Source organism: Pavona decussata, unplaced genomic scaffold, assembly GCF_977016875.1.
Source record: "Pavona decussata unplaced genomic scaffold, jaPavDecu1.1 SCAFFOLD_386, whole genome shotgun sequence".
In the NCBI taxonomy this organism is placed as follows: domain Eukaryota; kingdom Metazoa; phylum Cnidaria; class Anthozoa; order Scleractinia; family Agariciidae; genus Pavona; species Pavona decussata.
In genome coordinates, this window is record NW_028145758.1 from 2,642,269 (window position 1) to 2,663,669 (window position 21,401).

At 38.8% G+C, this 21,401-nt stretch overlaps 2 protein-coding genes across 3 annotated transcripts; both read right to left on the minus strand.

Annotated features, from left to right (window-relative positions):
- Nucleotides 1–1,711: 1,711 nt before the first annotated feature.
- LOC146451654 (uncharacterized) lies at nt 1,712–4,245 on the minus strand. The gene is made up of 2 exons (XM_085098967.1): nt 4,113–4,245; nt 1,712–2,784 (listed from the first exon to the last, which is right to left on the minus strand). Exons 1-2 carry the CDS (start codon nt 4,141–4,143, stop codon nt 2,279–2,281), a joined length of 537 nt encoding a protein of 178 aa, XP_084955093.1. The 5' UTR covers nt 4,144–4,245; the 3' UTR covers nt 1,712–2,278.
- Nucleotides 4,246–18,984: 14,739 nt separating this feature from the next.
- Nucleotides 18,985–21,115, minus strand: LOC146451655 (homeobox protein Hox-C4-like). Of its 2 annotated transcripts, XM_085098796.1 has the most exons (3): nt 20,497–21,115; nt 19,957–20,378; nt 18,985–19,724 (listed from the first exon to the last, which is right to left on the minus strand). In XM_085098796.1, exons 2-3 carry the CDS (start codon nt 20,270–20,272, stop codon nt 19,441–19,443), a joined length of 600 nt encoding a protein of 199 aa, XP_084954922.1. In that variant the 5' UTR covers nt 20,273–20,378; nt 20,497–21,115; the 3' UTR covers nt 18,985–19,440. The 2 variants fall into 2 exon arrangements, with proteins under 2 accessions (XP_084954922.1, XP_084954921.1); XM_085098795.1 differs by having other exon boundaries at nt 19,957–21,115.
- Between the last annotated feature and the right edge of the window lie 286 nt (nt 21,116–21,401).

Sequence of the window (21,401 nt, forward strand, 5' to 3'; positions counted from 1 at the left end):
AAAACAAAATTTAGTGAAATGAGTTGGTGAGCGGTTCTACCCATTTTTCAATCTCGTACCCAGAGTCTTCAGGCTTTTTGGTCATGATTTCAAAAAGAATTTGGGTACATACTTATCAAAAGAAAAAGTGGGTACATACTTATCAAAATAAAAAGTGAGGACATAATAATTACCATATATGAAGTACCTACCCGGGAAGACTCTGGGGACATCGAATTTTATTACCGCAGGATTTCTGCGGTAAAACAATGGAAACCGTTACGGAACAGCCAATCAAAAAAATTGAAATTTTTCGATGTCCCCAGAGTCTTCCCGGCGTTGCCCCGCTGACCAAAAAGCCTGAAGACTCTGGGTACGAGATTGCCCTTTTTTTTTCTCTTGGCTGTTCAGGTATGTTAGCAGTTAGTGTAACTAGCTAAACTTTGGATCTGTTTAAGAACCATGCAGTCAGAAGTATTCTTTTCATCGCTTTTAACACTCTCGGGGAATAGAAAAGTGGCCGCATAATAGCAAGCTTGCAAAAACAAAATTACTTTAAAAGGCGTGGTGGAAACTTCACTTTACTTCATTAAGTAAATTTAAGACAAGGACTTGTATTTTCTTTACTAACACAAAAACTACAGGAACTATCGCTAATCTTGGTATAAAAACGATTGTTCTGTTGGTTTTTTAAAGTAAGTGTTTTAATGTTGTGCCGGTAGCACTAAAAACACCAATGATGGATCAAAGAATTAACTCTACAGTGTATGTTAAAGTGCTAAAGTGAACCCATGCGTTCACTTTAGCATGCAGAGAATTCATCTTTTGTGCCATTAGCCATTTGCTAGCGGCACAACATTCGTTCGTTTTAATAATGTACCCATTTAAAGGTAACATCCCCAGCTACCCGTTCCATGTTTTAATTTAATAAATGCGCATTTGACATCAATGCATTTATTTACACTTGAGTCTTAATTATGGCTTATATCTGCACGGACGTCTTTCATTCGAAAGAGTGCAAATGAATCTTGTGTCGCTAGCACTTAAAGGACACAACGATGGATCAGATAATTAACTCTGCACTAAATGTTAAAGTGTTAAAGTGGACCCATGAATTTCCTACTGAGTGTGTAAGGTGGATTTCCACTGTTGCGTAAATTTTGCGTGCGTATGGACATCAGTACACTGGGCTGCTTTACCTACGTAAACAAAAGAAGAAGCGACGAATGAACGGCTTGCGTAAATGTAAAAAGTTTAGCACTGTTCAACTTTTTACGTTTGGCACACAGTTCGCATAGCTCAATCCACAACCTTACGCACGTAAAGTTATTTGCGCGACACTGGAAATCACCCCTTATCCCTAGTGAGGAGAATGGGAGATCAAACGAGGCAAAGAAGAAATCCTCCTAGCTCGGCGGGAATCTTTCATTTGGTCGAAAAGTCAAATTCAGTTCTTGCTTGCTGTTTAATGTCAAAGAGGTTTTGTTTACTGTTAACGCACTGACAATGTCTTCGTGACTCTGGCAACTGACCGATTAAAAGAAGGTGGTCGTTTAATAATTATAGTAGAACCCGCCAAGTCAAGGAGACCAAAGAAGTGCAAGAAGTACTGACAAGACGCATTGCATTTTTGCAATTCGGTTACAACGTTTTGGCAATGTTGCTAATGGCTTAAAATTTGACCTGCACACAGCCGAATACATCCACAACGCTCCCTTTCAACACAAACCAGTTTGGTTCTTGTGCTTTTCCAGCCAGAGGGGAAGGGGTGTTGGTAAATATAGACGCTTATAGACCGACTGGTCACCCACACCTGTGCTTCAAGGATGCATACGTCTGCAAGCGTGACCTCAAGGCAATAGACATTGGGTTCGACTCTTGGGAACACCTTCTCGCAGACCACAGCAGCTAGCGAATGACCGTCCGAAAAGGGATCACCGTTGCTGAGGAAACCCGACAAGAGCGCTTAGAACGAAGCTGAGTAGCCAGCGAAAGGAGAGAGCATCAGACCCCCAGACCTAGAGTTTCATTTCACAGATGCCTTCTATCATAGATGTGCGCCATACGTCCTTGCATAGTCCCCTTACCGCGCGGCTTTCTCACAGGCTGTCACGATCAATTCGTTTCGGTGACGTAACTGAGCCAAACGGGTTTTTTTACACTCGGATCACGTGGTCCGAAACGATTTGACCGAGATGAAAGACAGAAAGAGGCCTAGGAACTAGGCAAATATGCCCTGCGTTGGAGCAAGCAGTATCTATCATCTCCTGATTGGGGGAGTTTTGCATTGTTCACTTTTTTATCCCTGGCAATACTTTCCAAGGTGCATTCTACAAAGCGGGCATACATGAATCACATCCTTGAATGAGTTTAAAAAGAAAGGTATCAAACAACATCCAAAATGACATCCAAATGCACAAAGCAACCCTGCTAGTGCCCAGTTCACGCTGCTAACGCGATATTCGATGCACGTCAAAACCTGGGTACCACAGTAGTTACAATTTACCAAGGTGGGGACATTTTGTAGAGTGGCTGCAATTGGTTGTGAATCAAAGATTCTGAAACTGGTTTCTCGAGAGCTGCTGCTATTACTCGCCACTGAATTCGAGGGCAAACAAATTATTTCTGGTGTAGTCCTCTTGAAGCCCAGTCTACACTTTTTCACACAACGCTCCTTATCATGGTCAGATAGGTTGGCAAATCCGCTATCAATCCCAGCTGAAATACTGATTTCAGAAATGCTTGAATCAGAAGTACGGCCTGCTGTTGGTAGGTACCTAATGGGCGTTTCCTTGGGTTTAGGCCCTAGTGATAAGAAATTAATTAGTACGATACGTTAAAATATTTCCCACTCGTAGCGTTACATGTTTCTGGCACTTAAGGACGTTCGTGTCAATTGTTTTTTGGGTGGCTGTTCAGATCTCCTATCCCCGAAACGAAGTCGGAGATCCCCACCCCCCACCCCTTTTTTTCCCCTTTTTTTTGAGGGGGGGGGGGGGGTTTCTCAGACACGAATAACTCATTACCGAGCGTTTGTTATATTCCTTTTACAATTTCCCAGTAATGTTATTTCTTCTACATGAAACAACGATATGACAATTGAGAATTTTATGTGGACTTGGTATGGGAGACTAGCATCCCTCGTGTACTTTCCATTTGCCAGGACTGGCCCGCCAGAGCAGCCACTCTGTAAATCGAACGAGGCATTTTGAAGAGATGGTGTTGCAATTCTTGAAGATACCTATGTTGACGTGCCTACCTTGATCTCTAAACAGTTGCAATATTCATAACTTACAACCACAAACCACCCGTGTATATCATATACAGATAGTGGTATTTACTTTTATTTATTTATTTATTTATTTATTTACTTATTTATTTATTTATTTATTTATTTATTTATTTATTTATTTAAGTAACCACTTTATTCTCTTAATATATTCTACTCCCTTATTTCTTTTAGTGTCTCTTTAAAATATTGTATATCTTCTTCTTGTCTTACTCTTCCTAGTCTGTGACGACCCTAATAACGGCTGCGAAGGAGACTATACTCTGCCCGCTTCGATTAGTTTTCGCTACCCGCGGTCCAGTGTATTTAGAAAAAGAAGTTGCATTTCTCTGTATTTATACATTTAACTTATTTATAAATTTAATGTAAACTGAATGATGAAATAATAAAGATGCTGATTATTTGAAAAAAAATCACTACGAAACTGGTACGCGCTATTTTGAAGAAATTCGAATGACTACGATAAAACTCATCCTTCAAATTGGTACATACGCTTTAAGTCTGCTTACGAACTGATGGTCTGGCAGGTCATTTCTGACAAATGGAAAGAATCCTTCGATTCATTCTGTGCTAAGCTAAAGAAAAGTGTCCTAGACAGTTCACACATTAACGTTCATACTTGGCAGTCTAAAATATCGGGATATATCGATGTACAAAGCCAATAAAACTGGTGTATATTTAGATTTAATACTCCCATCTCGTGATCTAATGCCGAAAAGTTATTTAAGAGTTAAGTAAAACGCAAGTAGCAAATGCGATTCAGTTTGTAGGCGGGTACTAGCGAGTTATAACACTCAACAATTCGCTTATTAAAACAACAACTCGTTAAACGCAATGTCCTTACCGTCAAATGAACATCCCTGGAACTCGTCCATTAGCCAAAAAAAAAAATGAAATTCAGCAGGTTAATTGTTGGAAAAAATGAAAAAACGGATATCTTCTAAATTTTCTTTTAAACGCGAGCTAACGAACTTGGAAAATATTTTTATCTGATCACTAAAAAATTAACTCCCTTATTCCCGTCAGTTCACTTTGTAGATACCGTGTTCGGTATGCTAATTTTTGAGATTCTCGTATGCATTTGACGCGTCGTTTCATTGGATTACAATAACCACAGGTAGCCCAAGCTCGAAATATGAGCGCTAGTTACGCAACGGTTGAAAAATATAAGGATTTGTATGGGAAATAAACGGTTTATTTCAGAGGCTAAAAATATGTACGAATTTTTAAATAAAAATCACCCACTTTATTTCTCTTATGTATGTCTTGCCTGCTATGTGGTTTTTAGGGCGATTTAGCGCGATTCCAGTGAGTTTTACTACCATCGCTCTCTGTCTATATATAGAGAGAGAGCGATGGAACTAAAACTCACTGGAATCGCGCTAAATCGCCCTAAAAACCACATAGCAGGCAAGACATACACAAGAGAAATAAAGTGGGTGATTTTTATTTAAGAATTCGTTCATATTTTTAGCCTCTGAAATAAACCGTTTATTTCCCATACAAATCCTTATATTTTTCAACCGTTGCGTAACTTCGAGCTTGGGCTACCTGTGCAATAACAATGCCTGATACAAAATGCAGCTAGTATGTTGCTAGTTTCAATCCGAGTTTTTAGCGGCCAAATAATTAGAGTTTTTACCCGTCAAAAACTGTAGATCAGGTAATTGAAAGCTTAGGATTTTATTTATAAACTTTTTTTTTCCCAACCGGAGGGAATTTCAAATTTTATTATGACTCGTGCGGGCTTCGGTCCTCTTATATTTACAAAATATGTTAATTAGTAATTAATGCATAAAATGAAACATTTCGCTAATCGCGCAAAGTAGCAAAAATTAATTATAACTAAAGGACGGTGCCTGCTATTACAGAAGTATTTTGCGCGGTCTATGAATATGCGGGAAAAGCAGATCTTAGCAAGGGTTATTGGAATCTAAAAAGAAAATTGGGGATAACCACGCATTTTTTAGAGATAATTAAGCAATAATAATTCTAAAAAGCTATAAAAAATGTATGGCATTTTTTCCAAATTGAAGCTTTATTATCTCTGAAAAATGCATGGTTACCCCCAATTTTCTTTTTGGATACCAAGAGCGCTTTCTAAGTTCTACTTTCTCCGCATAGTTTTTAACCGCGCAAAAATATCCCCTGTATTGGTCTTTATTAGTAGGCACCACCCTGACCAAAAGACCGTAGGCTCTGGGAACGAGGATGGCACCACCCTATTCTCGACTCCATAGCTCTTCTTTTTTGCGCATGACTGACGACAGGAAGGGCTCTGGGAAACTCTGACGACGATTCCTTGCACTGATTGGTTTTTGGTTAAAAAATAACGAAAACCTTTCTAATTGGTCAATTCATAACGCGAGGAAATTTGAATTTACGGTGCGCGTTGATGGTGCCTTCATTTTGTCCAATCATTTGACACTTCGACAATGGTAATGGCTGTCGGGTTTTGTTCCTTGTAAATAGAGGAAACTTCATTCTGCTTCGATCGATTTCTTCCTTTTAAAGAGCAATCCAGTTCATCATTTTCAGAAATCGATAAGAGGACTACCAAAGCAAAACATGATCCTAAGCGAGAGGAAAAGTTCAGGTGAGCCGTGAATGGCACGTACGAGCTGAGCTGATAAAGATAATACAGGTAGACGGAGATAGGGCTTCTCCATTTCATTTTGAGCAAATACCTGAGGTCTTTATTGTAGAAGTGCCATATTCCCAGGAATGTTACCTTAAATGTTTTGATTGAAAATATTAAAATATACTAAAAACTGCTCAGTTCAATCAGCTGTGCTTCAAATTTAAAAATAATCTTAATTTATTTATGTAATCTCCGTTGTTCATTTGTTTTAGTGACTATGATAAATGCGTTCACTGCGTGAAAAACGAAAGTGGCACCTTTACGGTTGACCGCGTATCGTTTTAGCGTTATTCAGTCGTGGACGATCTTCGAGTGCGAAAGTAGTGATCGATTGATGGTTTTGAGACAAGAAAAATCCCTTTTTTAAGTCCTAAAAACAAGAAATTTCCCGAAGTCTGTGAGTACAATACATCCTTCTTTCCGGAACCATAGCTCTCATGATCACCCTCCTTTCTGATTTCGTCTGAAAGTTCGAATGTTTTGCACCAAATTCTGTTCCTCCTTCTAGTAGCTCCGCCATTTTTGTTTGGTTCTGACGAGCATGCGCCCTGAGACTCAAATAGCCAGATTATGGCTACGACTGCGTAGAGTTTCCCAGAGCCCCTGCGCGTACGACGTAGTCAAGCCGAGAGGCTCTGGGGTCGAGAATAGCACCACCCATAGGAAACCCGAGTATTTCTCGAAATGCGCAGAACGTATGCGCAGTATTAAAACGGCCAAATAAAGAAATATCAGGACGGAACATTTTGGCAAAAAAAAATTATCCGGTGGATTTTCGCAAATCTCCCGCAGATACTCTTTCATGTACGCGGCACCTAATTCCACGTCATGAAGTTTGACATGTTGCCTAGTAACGACTCTGTCGAAAACCGCTGGCTCTGCAATTCGAGAAGCTATCTATATCTTGTACAGTTGACAGTAGCACTCAGGAGCATTGTTGTGATATTTTCAACCAACTGTAGTTTTTATCCCTTAGTTTTAAGGTGATGCATATCCAAAAGAAAGGCGACATTTCCGTTATTTAATTAGGGAACTTAAGCAGCGATGACGGCGACGGCAACGAAAACCTCACCTGAAAATATAACTTCATTTCATATGTGCAGAATTCGCGATCATTACAGCTCGTTCAACTTCTACAGAAACAGCGAACTACCCAGGCACTAAATTGAGTAGAGGCGTTCATGGTAAGAAAGAATTGAAAAGTTCACAGTCGCGATCGTGTGTTCACGTTCTCCACAAAACCTTGAATTTCGTCACTTTCACGTTGATGTTTTGCCGAGGACGGCAAAGAAATGTACCAAAAATTTAAAACGAACGTGCAGAGCGATTGTTCTTGGTCATCAGTTCAGTTAAACCTGTTATTTTGCGGCGTTGTCGTTGCCGTCGCCGTCGTCGTTGGTTTAAGCTCCCTTAAAATTAAGTGAAAGAAGCACACGATACCAATTCAATTCAATTCAATTTTATTTACACTTATTACAACGAAATACAATATATTTTACAGTAAGAAAAAAATTAAACGTACAGAGCAATTTACTTGATGATTTTACTTTCTACGGAAGAAGTGCGTAGTGGCCAAAGGAGCAAGGCTTTCGTGTTGGCCACTACCTCTGTGCAGTTGCTCACATATATACTACTAACATTTTCCTTAGGTTTCAGTGGTTTCCATGGCATGAAGTGAAGTAGGTCCGACACCCCGTACAGAGGGGATGCGAGTTTGTAACAGGTTTACCCCTCCCCTCTGAACTTAGTTGAGCAGTGTGAGCACCAAGCGACGTCTAGGTAAGCAATTTCGCCGAAAATATTGCGAAATTAAGTGAAGAGCGCGAGTATTATCTCAAGAATGTTTGGTTTATCAACAGAGTAGATGACTCACAGCGGATTACCCGAATCTCTTTACAGTGTGGCCAGTTTACCTTTACCGTGGGACCCCGATTTTACGATCGTCGATCTAACGATATTCCCGATTTAACGATCAACATTCTGTGTCCCGGCAAAAGTTATTTTTAAAACGGGAGTTCGTTTACAATGATATCCCGATTTGACGATATGATTTTGCTGTCCCCTTCCCATATCGTAAAATCGAGGTTCCACGGTAGTTGTCAACTCTGTTTATAAACCAAACATTCGTTTCTCTGACTCCCCAGTCCTCCACCGACGCAGCGCCGCAGTTTCTATAGAAACTAACTCCCTTCTCCATTAATTATCTCAAGAGCAATAAGGCGAGTGGGTCGGAGCCTGGGCAGTGTGTTTATTGTCCATTCCCAAAGCTTGACTTGGAAATTTATTAACTTGATGACGAAACGTGTTCCTGCCCATATATGTCAAAATCCTAAAGCGTGGACACTAGTATTAACGAAGTCTACTCAACAGTATTAGATAGCCTGAATTTCAGCCGCCTCCTCCGCTCGCTAAGTCACTCGGCAAGAGAGGCGTCTGAATGCTAGTATTAAACTGCAAAATAGTCCGAATTTCGTTCAGTTCGGAAAACATGGCTGCCAGAAAAGAGCGAAAAGTTATACATAAGCAGTGGGCCTTCCTGTGGTACTCAGTTTTACTATAGAGATGTTTATTACACCGTTTGGAGGTAACGATGCTAACATGTGCATTTGTAGATGACATTTACAGCGGAACCCTGATTCAAATAAACCTATTAAGCAGCATTTGTTTGCAGTCATTTTTGCAACTATTAATTACATTGACAGCGGAAATAAACCTACTGAGCATCATTTTGTTTGCAGTCATTTCTGTTTGCACAACTGTTAATTGACAAAATCGCGAAGTGCAACCATTCAAATGAGTGCATACTGATCTTATACTTTCCTGAAATGTCGTTTGCTTTTTAACCATTTTGCTAAATATCACGAGGCACTTTGTTTTGATCCAGAACACAGTTTGCAAGTTAACGGAACTCTGGGCATACAACAGCACGTGCCAGCAGGTACCAGAGGAACTTTGCTCACATTTATTTATCACATTGTTTAATCCTCGTTACTAACTGATACTGGGTGTCCTCGCTAATAGCTGATCGCTCGCTCCTACACGTGTCTGCTTTAACACCAGTCAATTTGAAGAATGTTCTAGCTCGTGTTCTGTTGTTGCGCGTCAACAACACTTGTTCCTAATAATCCGTGAGACGTTAAACAACCCGCACACTGTTTGAAAAAAATAGGGGACGTTGTCCCCGGTGTGGTGGTCTATCTCTATCTCTAATTTCATCTTTCTTTCACATTCATGAGTGGGTTGGGTGGTTGGGTGAGATCAAACTATGCGGGACTGATAGCGGCTGCCAGTGGCGCCTTTATATGCTGATGTCCGATCTCACCGCTTCACAGAAGAATTGTAAACCATGCACCACGAGACTGTGTGCAGTATATAAATACATTACAATTAATCTTTTCAATCTCACGAGGAGAAAGATCAAAGTATTAAAACCCGAACAATACGGTGACCAGAAGAAAGAACTGCTAAACGGCAATTGTTTAATTTTAAATGGTCACACTTTGGGATCTTCTCGAAAAACCTACGACACCAGGCTTGCAGGAAAGTAATGCCTGATAGCCTTCAATGGGAAAATCGCGTTGCGATCCTCACAAGTGAAAACCAACCTGCACAGCAGAATTAACAGCGCCAAAGGAAAGTACAGCTCCGTAGCTTTTAAATGTTCACGCATCAGGATCCACAGTCTCAAAGGTTAGAATCTCGTTGTACAGCGTAATAAACTGCACCGAAGGAAATCCGGAAGAAAGTTCTAGTTCTTTGACAAACCTCCCAAGTTGTCTCTAGAGTTTATCACGGATTGAAATCGGCAGCCAGCTAGTCTACCCTCGCTAGTAATTTCATTGTAATGGTGATAATTTCTTGATTAAAAACAAAGCTTTTATTTATATCTTCTACAAATTGCCGTTCTATTCCGAAGCTCTTTATCCCTTGGGAAGCATAGTAAAAATAGCCCTTTCCTTGTTGACATGGCTCCTGAAATTAATTAGAATTTGTTTTTTTTCCTCACACAAAAGTTATCCATTAATCTTCCTGTCAGTGAAACTACAAAAACACTAACTTTTTCGCCAGAAAAATTTTGAAAAAGTTTGCAAACGAATTGGGGTTTTGTATCTCAAAGAAAGCAAAGTAAAATGGAGCGATCCCAATTGAGCACGTGGTCATGACGTCACGGTTACTGAACGGGAACATAACAAACACGTGCGGTCACATGTTATCATAACAGATGCAAGATAACATCGTGTATTTAATTGTGTTTTTACGAACGATCAGTCACTGAATACACAAATCAAAAGACTAATTGTTGCAAAACGTCCACGAGTTCAATCATTCACATTCTAAAGCAACAAACGCCGGGAAAACATGCCCTAAACTTTAAAAGATCAACTGCCTAATACAAGGGGTCAAACGCGTTTTTGTGTTATTTTAAGTTTTTTTGTTTTCTTTTCTACTGAATTAACGGAAACAATTAACGAGTGGAACTGCGAAAAAAAATACGGTATTCTTTTTATCGGACGGCTTTCGTGATAGTAGTTGAAAGGATGAAGAATGGAAGCCTACAGCAACAGCGCTAGAGACTTTGAGTCACCTGGGTGTATCTTGTGTTTGCGATCAACCCCTAGACTTTACGTCGCCTTAGTTTGAATCTCGCTCGCGAAACAATTGTTCTTTTTCAAGCGTTAGGCGCCTTGTTCTAAGGTTCTTTTGTCCAGTTTTGTACCACTTTTCACACCTTACTGTCGCAGTCATTTCAATACAAAAGTGTTAAGATACGGGTTTAATCTCAAGGGTATCGCATTTGAAAGGTTTTTAACCAATTTAAGAACTTTTGAGTTCAAATTTCTTGTGATTTTAGCAAAGAATATATCTTTTTAACCACGATCATGAACTTATTAGGAGATAGATGTCCAAAAAAGATACCTTTCTAGACGAATTCTTCTTGTACAATTATCACTTCAGCCTTAAAAATCGTACGTTGTACAGCCATCTTAAAGTGTATTTTCTTTTTTAAGATAGAGATTTCTCCCAATTTTTACTTTTAAGTGTGAAATCACTTAACACAAGGAAACGAAAAGACCTGTTAATTGCACAGATCCGCGAGTACACTAAAGCTAAGCTCCGGGGCTTGAGAGGTGTTAACCAAGTTAAAAGTTTTAGACAGACTGGCTATAGGAAGATAACAGGTGCTCCCAAGGTAATGCTTGACTAATATTCACTGTTGTTTGAAGCTCGAACATGTGTGAAACAGCTACAAACTACTGATTTTGCCGGTAATTAACAGTCAGGAAATGTTTATTTTTCTTCCTTCCTACCTGGTCTCTTGTTCTGCGCCACATGACGATCAACCGAGAAAGCGACGAGGCAACTTTAGACGTACTCTGACACAGCGTACAATAGTACAATGTTTGCATAACTTTTATACACTTTCGGTTAAACCACGAGGATAGTTCACAACAGGAGCAGGCGATCACAAGTTATGTTTTTAAAATAAAACAAAACCGTCCAGCTAAATCTTCTGAACCGCCCGCTCGCCCTCCCGTATAAATTATAATCTCAGTTTGGAATCCTCCTCATAAAAATTTTTCCCTTAAGCGTGGATTCTCCCCTCTTTGATAAGTTTTCTTTATTCGGTAGTGTACGCAGCCCAACTATCCGTAACCTTGCTTCGAAGTGTGCTCGTGATTTTGAATGAAACCAAAACAGCAGCCATAAAAGAGTAAGATCTTCATCCGGCGCGAAAAAGACGGAGTAAATCTTCAGAAGTCGATTCCTCATGCTGAAATCGGGCAAAAGTCGAACTTCGCTCATACAGACGTCCGCAGACTTTCTTTCAGTCAACAGTGTGCATTTTCAAGGAGAGGGCCTACTATTATTTGCACATTGTTAACGAATTGCAACAATTAAACTACGCAAAAATAAATTCACGGCAAGGAAATGCACTCAAGTGCTAATTGTTTGCAAGTCATAACACAAATGTAGGGCAGTAACAATGTCGATAAAGATTTGCTCCCACATCCTGTTTTTGGTCATTGTGTGTGTCTACTGGGCGATAAAATTACATGTTTTGTGCTAGATGTTTTTTCATTTCTCAGTTTCTTGTACTATTATCAACGCATGGTGCCGAAAAATTTAACCGGCCAATTTTTCACGTTCAGTTTGTGAATTCTAAACCTTGCGGTGAAAATAACCGTCAACTTGCATATCCTCGTCAATGTCCGCCACATATTCCTTGCTTCTCATGATTTTACCTGGCTGTTTAATCAACCACTGATATTGTTAGGAGAATTTAAATACTAGTCACTGTTGAAGTTTAAGGGTTAAAGGCATTAGAGTAACTTAAGTAATCATTTGTCTGCGAATCCAATGTACTAAACAAGCCAGCGAAAGCTCAAGGCAAAAACTTAACTTAATTCGTCAGTTTTCTGGCATGAAACGACTTGTAGCTTTACTAACTCACTGGATGGATTGCGAGGGCTATTCCTTACTCCCCCCCCCCCCCCCCCCTAGGAGCATACGAATTCATTCTGTAAACAAATTATCCTATTTTATATCCTTGTACAATCTCGTATTTGATTGGATGATGACAAAGTTTCTACACCCTTACCAGCCAATGCAAAGCCAAGAAGCTCGCAAGAAAAGGAGTCGGTTTGAAATTATCGCAACGCTGAAGTCGGTTTCGATTGTCAATCAGTTTTTGTTTCCAAACCAGGTGAGAAAGAAACAAGAGTTTGCGTCATATGAAATCCAGCGAACCAAGCCGAGCATAAGCGCCACTCAAGTAAAATAATTTATCCTCGTCGGCCGAGTTTTGAGCTTTTTAATTGAGTCCTCCCCGTCTTCACAAGGACTCTTGTTCTCATAAAGGCTTTTAGCCTGCTAAGCGCAGTTCAAATTGCTAGTCAAATATTTTTTCATACAACGGCGTTAATACTAATACCCAACGGACAATGGACAAGTTATAGTAATTCATAACTGATAAATCCCTTGTAAATATTAAATGGAAATCTGAATTTACAGCGGTCGACCTGGATCAGCGCAATCGTTCGGTCGAACGTGAAATCATAGCCTCGACACAAACCGGGTTATAACCACGCGAGACACACTTCCACTGGAAAAAAACAACAAAAATTAAGTTTATGAATGTGTAATTTAATTTCTAATGCTGTTAATCCTGACTGACACGGTCGAAAATAGACTTACAGAGAATGGAAACACTAGTGGAAACATATGCGATCTTTAGCAACTGAAAGATATTTTTAAACACCATCTCAGTTTTTGCTTTTCATTATCTATCTCTTCGAACCAAATGCGGCTCTTGACGTTTTTCCAAAACTTAATTAACTTTATTACATGATAATTCTAACTGACAAAGTTAGTCAACGAACGGCTTTCTTGTTTATCTCAGTCAAGAGGTAATTTGGCTTCGTCGCCGGCCATTCGTGTGTTTTTGTTTGAGCGCAAGATTGATACCTTAACTTAGAGCTACGTTTTGTTTACAATCCCAGACTCGATTTAACCATTAAGATTCATCGATTCAAGTTCAGAAGTTGCATCGCTTTCAGGACAACGTTGCAAAAAATCTGTGGAATCGTTATTCGGTATAGAAGCGAAAAAAGTAAACGCAAATTACTTCACAACAATATGCCATACAATATGTTGTACATTTGGGCCGTAGCGCTGTTTGCGAACAACACCAACAATCATTAAAAATAACAAAGTGTTTAAAAACGGTTTTTGCTAGTCGCTATGGAACAATCAGCTTTATTGGTTTTGCTCACTTTTTTCGGGTCTTAGAAACAAAGAAAGACAACCGTCAAACAGAGCGCTCGCGAGCTTACATCTGTTTCGTAACAAATGCTACCGTGTGTTTATTTTGTGTTGTTTTTTTTGTTTCATTCTTCGTATGTTTCTTTCCAAGATTTCCTTTCTACTACAAAGGGCGGTGCTAACAACAAACAGTGAAAGAATGAAGTTATTCACGAAGGCAAAAGAGCTGTTTCTTTGTGACTGATCCGAACGAATTGTCGAGTAAAACACAAAGATTATAATTAAAACAAGCCGTGAAGAGGAGCGATGCAACTGAAATGAAAACAACATGTTGAAGGGCAGAATTGCTCATTGTTTTAATTCCACCTGCTTGGAGCTCGCCTTTTGAATTAAATCTCAACCATGACACAAATAATGATATTTTTCCTTCGAAAGAAACAGAACTTTGAAACTGAGACAACAGCGTTTACATCAAAACACATATCTCTGTGGTCAGTTTTTTGTCCAAGTAAGTGGAGCAAACGGCTTAGGTTTGCTCGCTTTATTTGTGCCATTTACCATCGATCAGTTCATTTGTTAACACGGCTAACTGTTTGTCCTTCAATGACGGTTGCGCGGTATTGGCAGAAAAAAGAGTAAACAGAATTACTAAAAACGATTTCAGCCAGTGCACACGAACAAATGTCAGGCTAACCTCATTTTAAAATTGCGTACAGCTTCGCCATTCAATTAGCGTGAGTAACATCTCTTGAAGGAAAGAAATAAAACACGCGAGAGGCGTGGAATCTTGTTCGTGGCTATCGCGTGTCTCGTGCAGGCGCGAGGCGTGCGCCAAAGTAATCAGTAATGTACTAAATAGCCATTATAACTGTTACCATGGTTACACCAGGAGATTTTTGTTAGTTTCCTTTATTTTTTTCCTCGTCGGCATTTAAAGTAAGATAATTGTTAGAAGCGCCTTCTAGCTTATTTTAGTCTGAATGGTTGATTGATTCAAGAATCATTCTTCGAGTCAACACGCCGGACTTTTTTCGCAAACAAAAAAGGAACTTAGCATCCAAAGCAAATGATTTCCGTAAAAGCTATCGCTTGTTATATTACTCATCTATTTTTAACAAATTTGCTCTAATGTAGTTGAAAGCCTGTGTGCCCGAAGGCGTCTTAAACTTTCAATCATTATTCCGATAAGGGCGGATTTACCTATGACACAGGAAGCTTGTGCCGGCTTCTTAAATACAAACAAAAAAGGATACAAATTAATTTTCTCAAATTACCAAATTAAATAAATGTTCTTTGATAGCGTAAATGGCCCTCAAAGATGCAAATTTGATACCTTTTTAACTCGAACAATGCGCAGTTTTTAAAAGGAGGTTGTTTTGAGGCCTTCCGAAAGGACGCACATTTTGCTATTTGATATAATCACACCAGCCGACATATTTCAATGGATTTGGCACTTAAATTCATTTCCGATTGAACATCATTCTATAATTAAAATCTTGAATTTTCATAAGCAGTTTCGAGCCAAAAACGAATTTGTTTGCCAAGGAGGAATAGTTATTTTACCGGAAATTAATATGTTCACATTTATTAGTCTTCTTTTGCGAATTAGAAGCCGATTCACCTGTCGCAAGCGCTTGCTCGACGCTCATAAGCAATTCATTTATTTCGAATGAATCCTCCACTACTAACGATGTTCACTTTCAATTGATATATTCTTGTTTTACCAGTGATGCGATATATTATCGCTGTTTGATCGCTAGAAAACAGACATGGCATAACCGGAATGAGGAGATAAATTGAAGATGGCTTTTGTTTGGGCAAAATAATAGCATACGCCCCTCGTCTTTCTTGAAAGACCGTGCACAATCACGAACGGCCCATGTAGATTTGTGATTCATTACCCAAGAATATGGTAAAAAAAATAGTAATAATAATAATAAAAAGATGAGCTTAAAAGTTGAATCAGGGAAGGATTAACGTTTTTTAAAAGTTACAGCTTGACAAAGGGAAGTGTTTAGCAGATTCAAAAATGATTTTTACATGGTTCTGAGAATTGACTAAACCTGTGGCCCGGCTTCTCTGCCATTTGAACGTTTAACTGGTTAATTATAGCAAAAACATGATTGAGAGTTGAAGGTGCTATTTTTCGCTGTTACTAAACCGTGAGAGAGAACGATTTCAGTAAAAAAATCGCCAGTAGATCACGAGCGAGGAAAAAAATTGCGCATTCACAGGGTCCAAATCACTCGTTTTGGGTGTTAAAATTGATTCGAATATCTTCCAGGCCCGAAATATTGTCTGTTAAGTGTATGCTAAAATCAGAAAATAGCTTTTCTTTTAGTGAACAATACGGAAATTAAATAATTACTACCAGAATTAAAGGTCTTTAGTACTATTCTTTTTCTGTGCCTTTTACAAAACATAGAGCTGGCTAATTTGAATTGCGTCTGGCCGTACCGGTAATTCGTGACTACAAGGTCAAAACACGCTTTCAAAACATCCAAAGCTGTTTCCAAATTAATTATCAATATTTAAACACGGAGATTCGCTGTACGATACCTACAGTGTAAAATAATGACACGAAGCTGAGTTAAAATGCTGAACGATGAGTTTTTAATATTCACTGCCATTTTACTTCTTAAAATACATCGATCATGAATTAACATTTAAAAGCCATTTTTTGTCATGAAAAATTTCCATAGAAAGCGCAATTTTGGTTAACATTCGCTCGATGAGCTTTTTTAAAGGATAACTTTCTTCCAACAAATTCGTAGAATGAACGAACTAACACGAAAATTCTGGTGTAAATACATAGCGAACCGTTTTCGTTTCATAAATGAACTTTAAATTAATGACTTCAAGTTTGACAGTAAGTAATAAGGCAGGTGTGACGCATTTTCTTTGCCAAAGCTTGAGCTTAAAATACAGGCTATACTTTGTATCATTTTGCGGCAGACCTTGTCAAGTGTAATTACCTTAAAAGATACCATCTATATACAGGCGTGTTTTTATCAGTTTTTTTTTTTCTCTGCATGTTTGAAATGACAAAAAAATCCGCCTGAGCGCACGCAATGAAAAAACCAAGCGATTTTCCACTAGCAATTTTCTCCCGAAATGACTGCACCTATCCTCATTTCTTTGAAACGAGATACTTTTCTCCATTAATATCAATTTTCTAATCCGCAGAGGATTCGGTAGTTGATACAATAATATAAAACCGTGGTATTTTAATTTTTTCATGTTTGTAAAATTTCAAGGGCCTTTCTGACTGTTGGCAAACAGCCTTGAAACTTGAACTGGGTTTTCGCTCTGTATTGGCTTACAGTCTCAATAGCTTAACAAGTCGACGTTTGCGGCGAATGTCAAGGATCTTTTTCAAGGAAATGTTTTATCCCAAATCCAAGGAATTCATTGTGAGTAAGGCTGAAGGATGAATGAAGATTATTCGGGATTTATCCTGTAACTCGTTCGGCTCGAATAAACCGACTGACGATGGCTAGAAAACGCACTAACTATTCTATCAAAAATTGGAAAGTTTGTTCACACCTCAAGGTGAAACTATGAGGTATGTTTTCTTTTGGAGCGGGGAATTTTAGTTAACTTAAACAGAATAAGGTAATAATGTTTTCAAATTAAAATTAAAATAAGAGGGCGGCTTGAAATATGCCTGCTACGATATGCTAATTTGTTTTACAAAATCTTAATAAAATAAAAATACACTACTCCTTTCAAGTCTCTGGAGTTTTATTCTCAACATTTATCTTCGATGTTCCAGTAACCTTTGCCATAAAAATCTCTAGCCATGGACTCAAAATGAAACGCCTACTTTCAAGAGAAGATTATAAACCTTGCATGACACGGTAACGATTCTTCGAGATATTTGAATCGGGTACGGAAAACCAAAAATCAATATTTCCTGGGTTTAAAACCTTTTTTGTGTATCCTTGCCAACCGAGTACCTGAAGGAAGTTATACATCTTTTACGGTCACGTTCGCGAAAAGTCAGGACGAATTTTGAGGTTGTTCAAACAAGCGTTTAACAGGAAACATGTTTGTCTGTCATTTCGAACAAGACGTTTGCAATTTCAAGCGAGTTTAAAGCAATTTGGTAAATTCAATATTTCCCATGATTTGAGCTCCCCTAAAAACCCATATTGCCTGCCTGGGAGTTAACAATGTTATCTGCTCAGTGGGGCGTCTTTAGTAGCGTCAGAACTGAAGAATTAAAACTGCTGTTTCACTCTTGACATTGTTCCCATACCCTCGCTGAGCCAGAAGACTGATTCGTAAAAATTGTATCCTTTATTATGGAACATGGAACGTGGTCAGTTTGAACTAACTGGAATTGTCAAGACGTACGAACGCCGAGAAAAGATTAGCGAAGCACAATACTTGCCTTACAACCGCATTTCATTCGTCACCATCAAAGTACCAGCCCGTAAACAATCTTTGTGGGCCATTAAATTGATATTTAAATGCGCGCAAACGTTGCCCACGCTTATAAAATGTCATTTAGGCAATGCCAATTGTCCAAGATACGATATTGATGAATTACCGAAAGCGAATTGTCGTTTCATATCCTAATAAAGAAAAAATAAAAACTGCGAAGTGACAACACGCACAACGAAAATTTGAATTCAGGTTTGCTTTCTTGGCAAGCGAACACACTGGATTAACAACTTAAGATACATTTTCTGTCCAAAAAGAAGGAAATCCATATCTTAGTAATGAAACCGATACATACAATTGCGGTTTCAAAATCTACAGGTGGAAATGTTAACAGTTTGACTTCGCGAAATAATTATGTTTCTTTCGAAGAAAAAAATATTTCCTCCTCGAATAAACGCATAAGAGCTATCTTCGGAATTCTTGGGAATTTCTTTTCCTTCTGTATTACTTTTATGAAAATAATAAAAATAAATTTCCGTTTAAAAAAAGTGTCTCGACGGAGCGATGTATAAATGATGATAAATGAAATCGCCATTTTGCGTTATGCTCAAACATGAGATACAACAAGTTTGGTTGATTTGATCACTCCGGGCGTGCGGTCTCGGAAAGTCAAACTAATTTCTGCTAATTTTCGTCGCATAATTAAGTCCTGTACACAAAAAGTTATTTTCGCCCTTAAAAAGCTTTTTAACTTTTTAACAAAATCGGTCGCTGCTATCCGCCAATTGCGACAAATTAACCCTAATTTAAGACTTCAAGTTCAGTGCCAAATTTACGGCAAAAATTAATACCGATAAAAACGAAGTGAATAAAATTTCGAGAACACGATGCACAAAACCTTTAAGAGTAGCACACCTCTCACTTTCTTTTTCAATTATTTCTTTATTTATTTGAACCAACGGTCTTTCTTAAAACCTTCGTATTTTTTTACAACAATTAAGAAGAGCATATGTTTCAAACTAAGTACTTTGTACAAGCTTTGCTTGGCGATATACCAATGAATACAGCTACTAAAAGAAGCTAAGATTACTCGTTCATATATTTACAAGTTCTACCTCAAGTCTCGATCGACCATACTTCGCATCGACATTTCATTTCTAAATCTCAATCGTTTCGTGTTGCGGCTGAGAATTATGCGATGAATTAGCCAAGAAATTAATTAGCCTTATAATGAATTATCCGATTAACGCGGCCATTTTGGCCACCCTTTTTGTTTGGCACAACTATTGTACAAAAAATCTATTCCTTATTCTACAATTCTCTACATACTAAATGTACAAGGTTTGTTCTTGACAATAAATAAGCATTTACAGGTTCTCTAACTTGAAGGAGAGAGGGGGCTTTGCGCGCTGTCCGTCACCTGATGTTGGGCAGCTTTTTTATCCTTTTTCCATTTAACTCGTCGATTCTGGAACCAAATCTTAACTTGCTTCTCGGATAAATCCAACAGCGCGGCGATCTGTATTCTGCGAAGTCGAGAAAGATATCTGTTCTGGCTAAATTCCTTCTCCAGCTCTAATAACTGCATGCTCGTGTAAGCGGTTCTGATGCGCTTTGACCTCGAATTGCCTCTGTTGACGTTGTTAGGTTCGGCACGGGACACTGTTGAATAAAGATTGAAATACATAGAGGTGAGTTTTAATAGTTTTATCGCCAAACAACATCAGGGGTTTACACAGATAAGAAATGAAGTTTCAAGATTCGAAAGTCGGGGAGCGTTGCAGCCTTGTCAAAACACCTGTCGTTATGTGGAGATTAGATAATGTGGCTTCTCCTTACGTTTCCTGACTTTAAAAGGTATCAAGTTGAGAATAAAAAAATTAAAGGTAATTACCGTATGACACTAAACGTAGCCGATCCTCCTCAGTACTTGGGTAGTGCGAGGTTAAATGAGCGTGTTCAGCTTTCAAGAATTCCTTGGAGTACAAGCTGCTGGCATCAGGAATAGTCGCGCCACGAACGTGTAAAAACGGGTGGACGGCGCTACTAGGAGGGATGCATAACTGACATAATCCCGAAGCTTCAGATTGGGAAGGCGTCCAACAGCAAGAACATGGCACTGCAGGTTCGAAGCTGTGTCTTGTCTCAGCAATTGTAGTTTTAGGCTTGGTGCTTTGGATTAGCGACTCGATGTAAAACGACGAGCTCATGGTGATGTGAGCGGGTTGAGATCTGGCGAGTTGTGTCACTGGCTGGGATATAATAACTCATATATAGTGTTACGCGCACGTGGCCTGTATTGCCAAATTATGTTCACTATTGTGTGAAACATAAAGGAATATCATAAATAATGGACGAATTTTAAAGCTTTAGAAAAACAGTTTAAAGCACGCTTAATTACTGATACAGCCATTCAAACGCGACCAATAAGTACCTTGACGGGGGCGGGGTGGTTCCGATGCTATTTTCTACTCGTCTTGTTTATTTTCCCAAGCAAAAGATTTCCCTTCTAAAAAGCTCAATCTTTGATCGACAAGCGGTGTTCACCTTGGCTAGACGCGCGCCTGCTAACGTCCACCGGCAAATTAATCACAAGAACGACCCCATAATGTTCTTTTTAAAGCAGCCTTTTGCCAGTGTATCACCTGCGAGCCCATGATGACATTTCTATTTCCAATTGTTAACCATTCACTCGGCCTTTTTGGTGTCATTGTAATTAACTTTTCATCTATGCTCTTGCAAGCACCATTGTGGCAAAGTTTAGCTTTTCCCGATTGACGTTCGCATATCCTGTATAATAGCAAACAAGAGCTTTTTTCTGAGAGTAAGGTTCCGGCTTTTGAATTAAGCCTAGCGTAGGAAGGCAAACAACTCGAATTCATTTATTCTTGGATATTCCCTGTGTTTTGCTTCGACCAAATGACTAATGATTACTGTTGCCGAAAAATAAAACGCATTGCGCCACTCAATTTAATCAAAATTGTTTTTCAAATCCTTGCTTGTATCAATCATTTCACCCGGAATTATTTGCTTAACATTCGCAAAATAAATTGAATTTTTTCAAATAAAGTTCCGAGCACAGTAATTGTTTAGCAAGCCTTTATTTTGTAGTGCTGGAGGCGAAAAAGTTAACTTTGTTTTCGCGTTAAGTGTTTTAATTTCTTGAGCGCATCGAAATTGCTTTTCTTTTCACTTTGATGTAATATTTCGGGTGCTAATCTTTCCCGCAGTTGCAAATGTAAATTTAAATTGCAAAAATTCTAACTCGCAGAAAGCAAACGCTGTTTAATAGACCTGGCAATTATATTTCTGGCAAAATTAAAAAATCAACCTGCACCT

Excerpts from the sequence above, each read along its gene's own strand:
- LOC146451654 (XM_085098967.1), bottom strand. The coding sequence starts at position 4,143 with ATGGACGAGTTCCAGGGATGTTCATTTGACG. Across the intron at positions 2,785-4,112 it reads CCAGGGATGTTCATTTGACG|GGCCTAAACCCAAGGAAACG; the intron begins GTAAGGACATTG and ends TCTTATCACTAG.
- LOC146451655 (XM_085098796.1), bottom strand. The coding sequence starts at position 20,272 with ATGAGCTCGTCGTTTTACATCGAGTCGCTAATCCAAAGCACCAAGCCT. Across the intron at positions 19,725-19,956 it reads GCTACGTTTAGTGTCATACG|TGTCCCGTGCCGAACCTAAC; the intron begins GTAATTACCTTT and ends TTTATTCAACAG.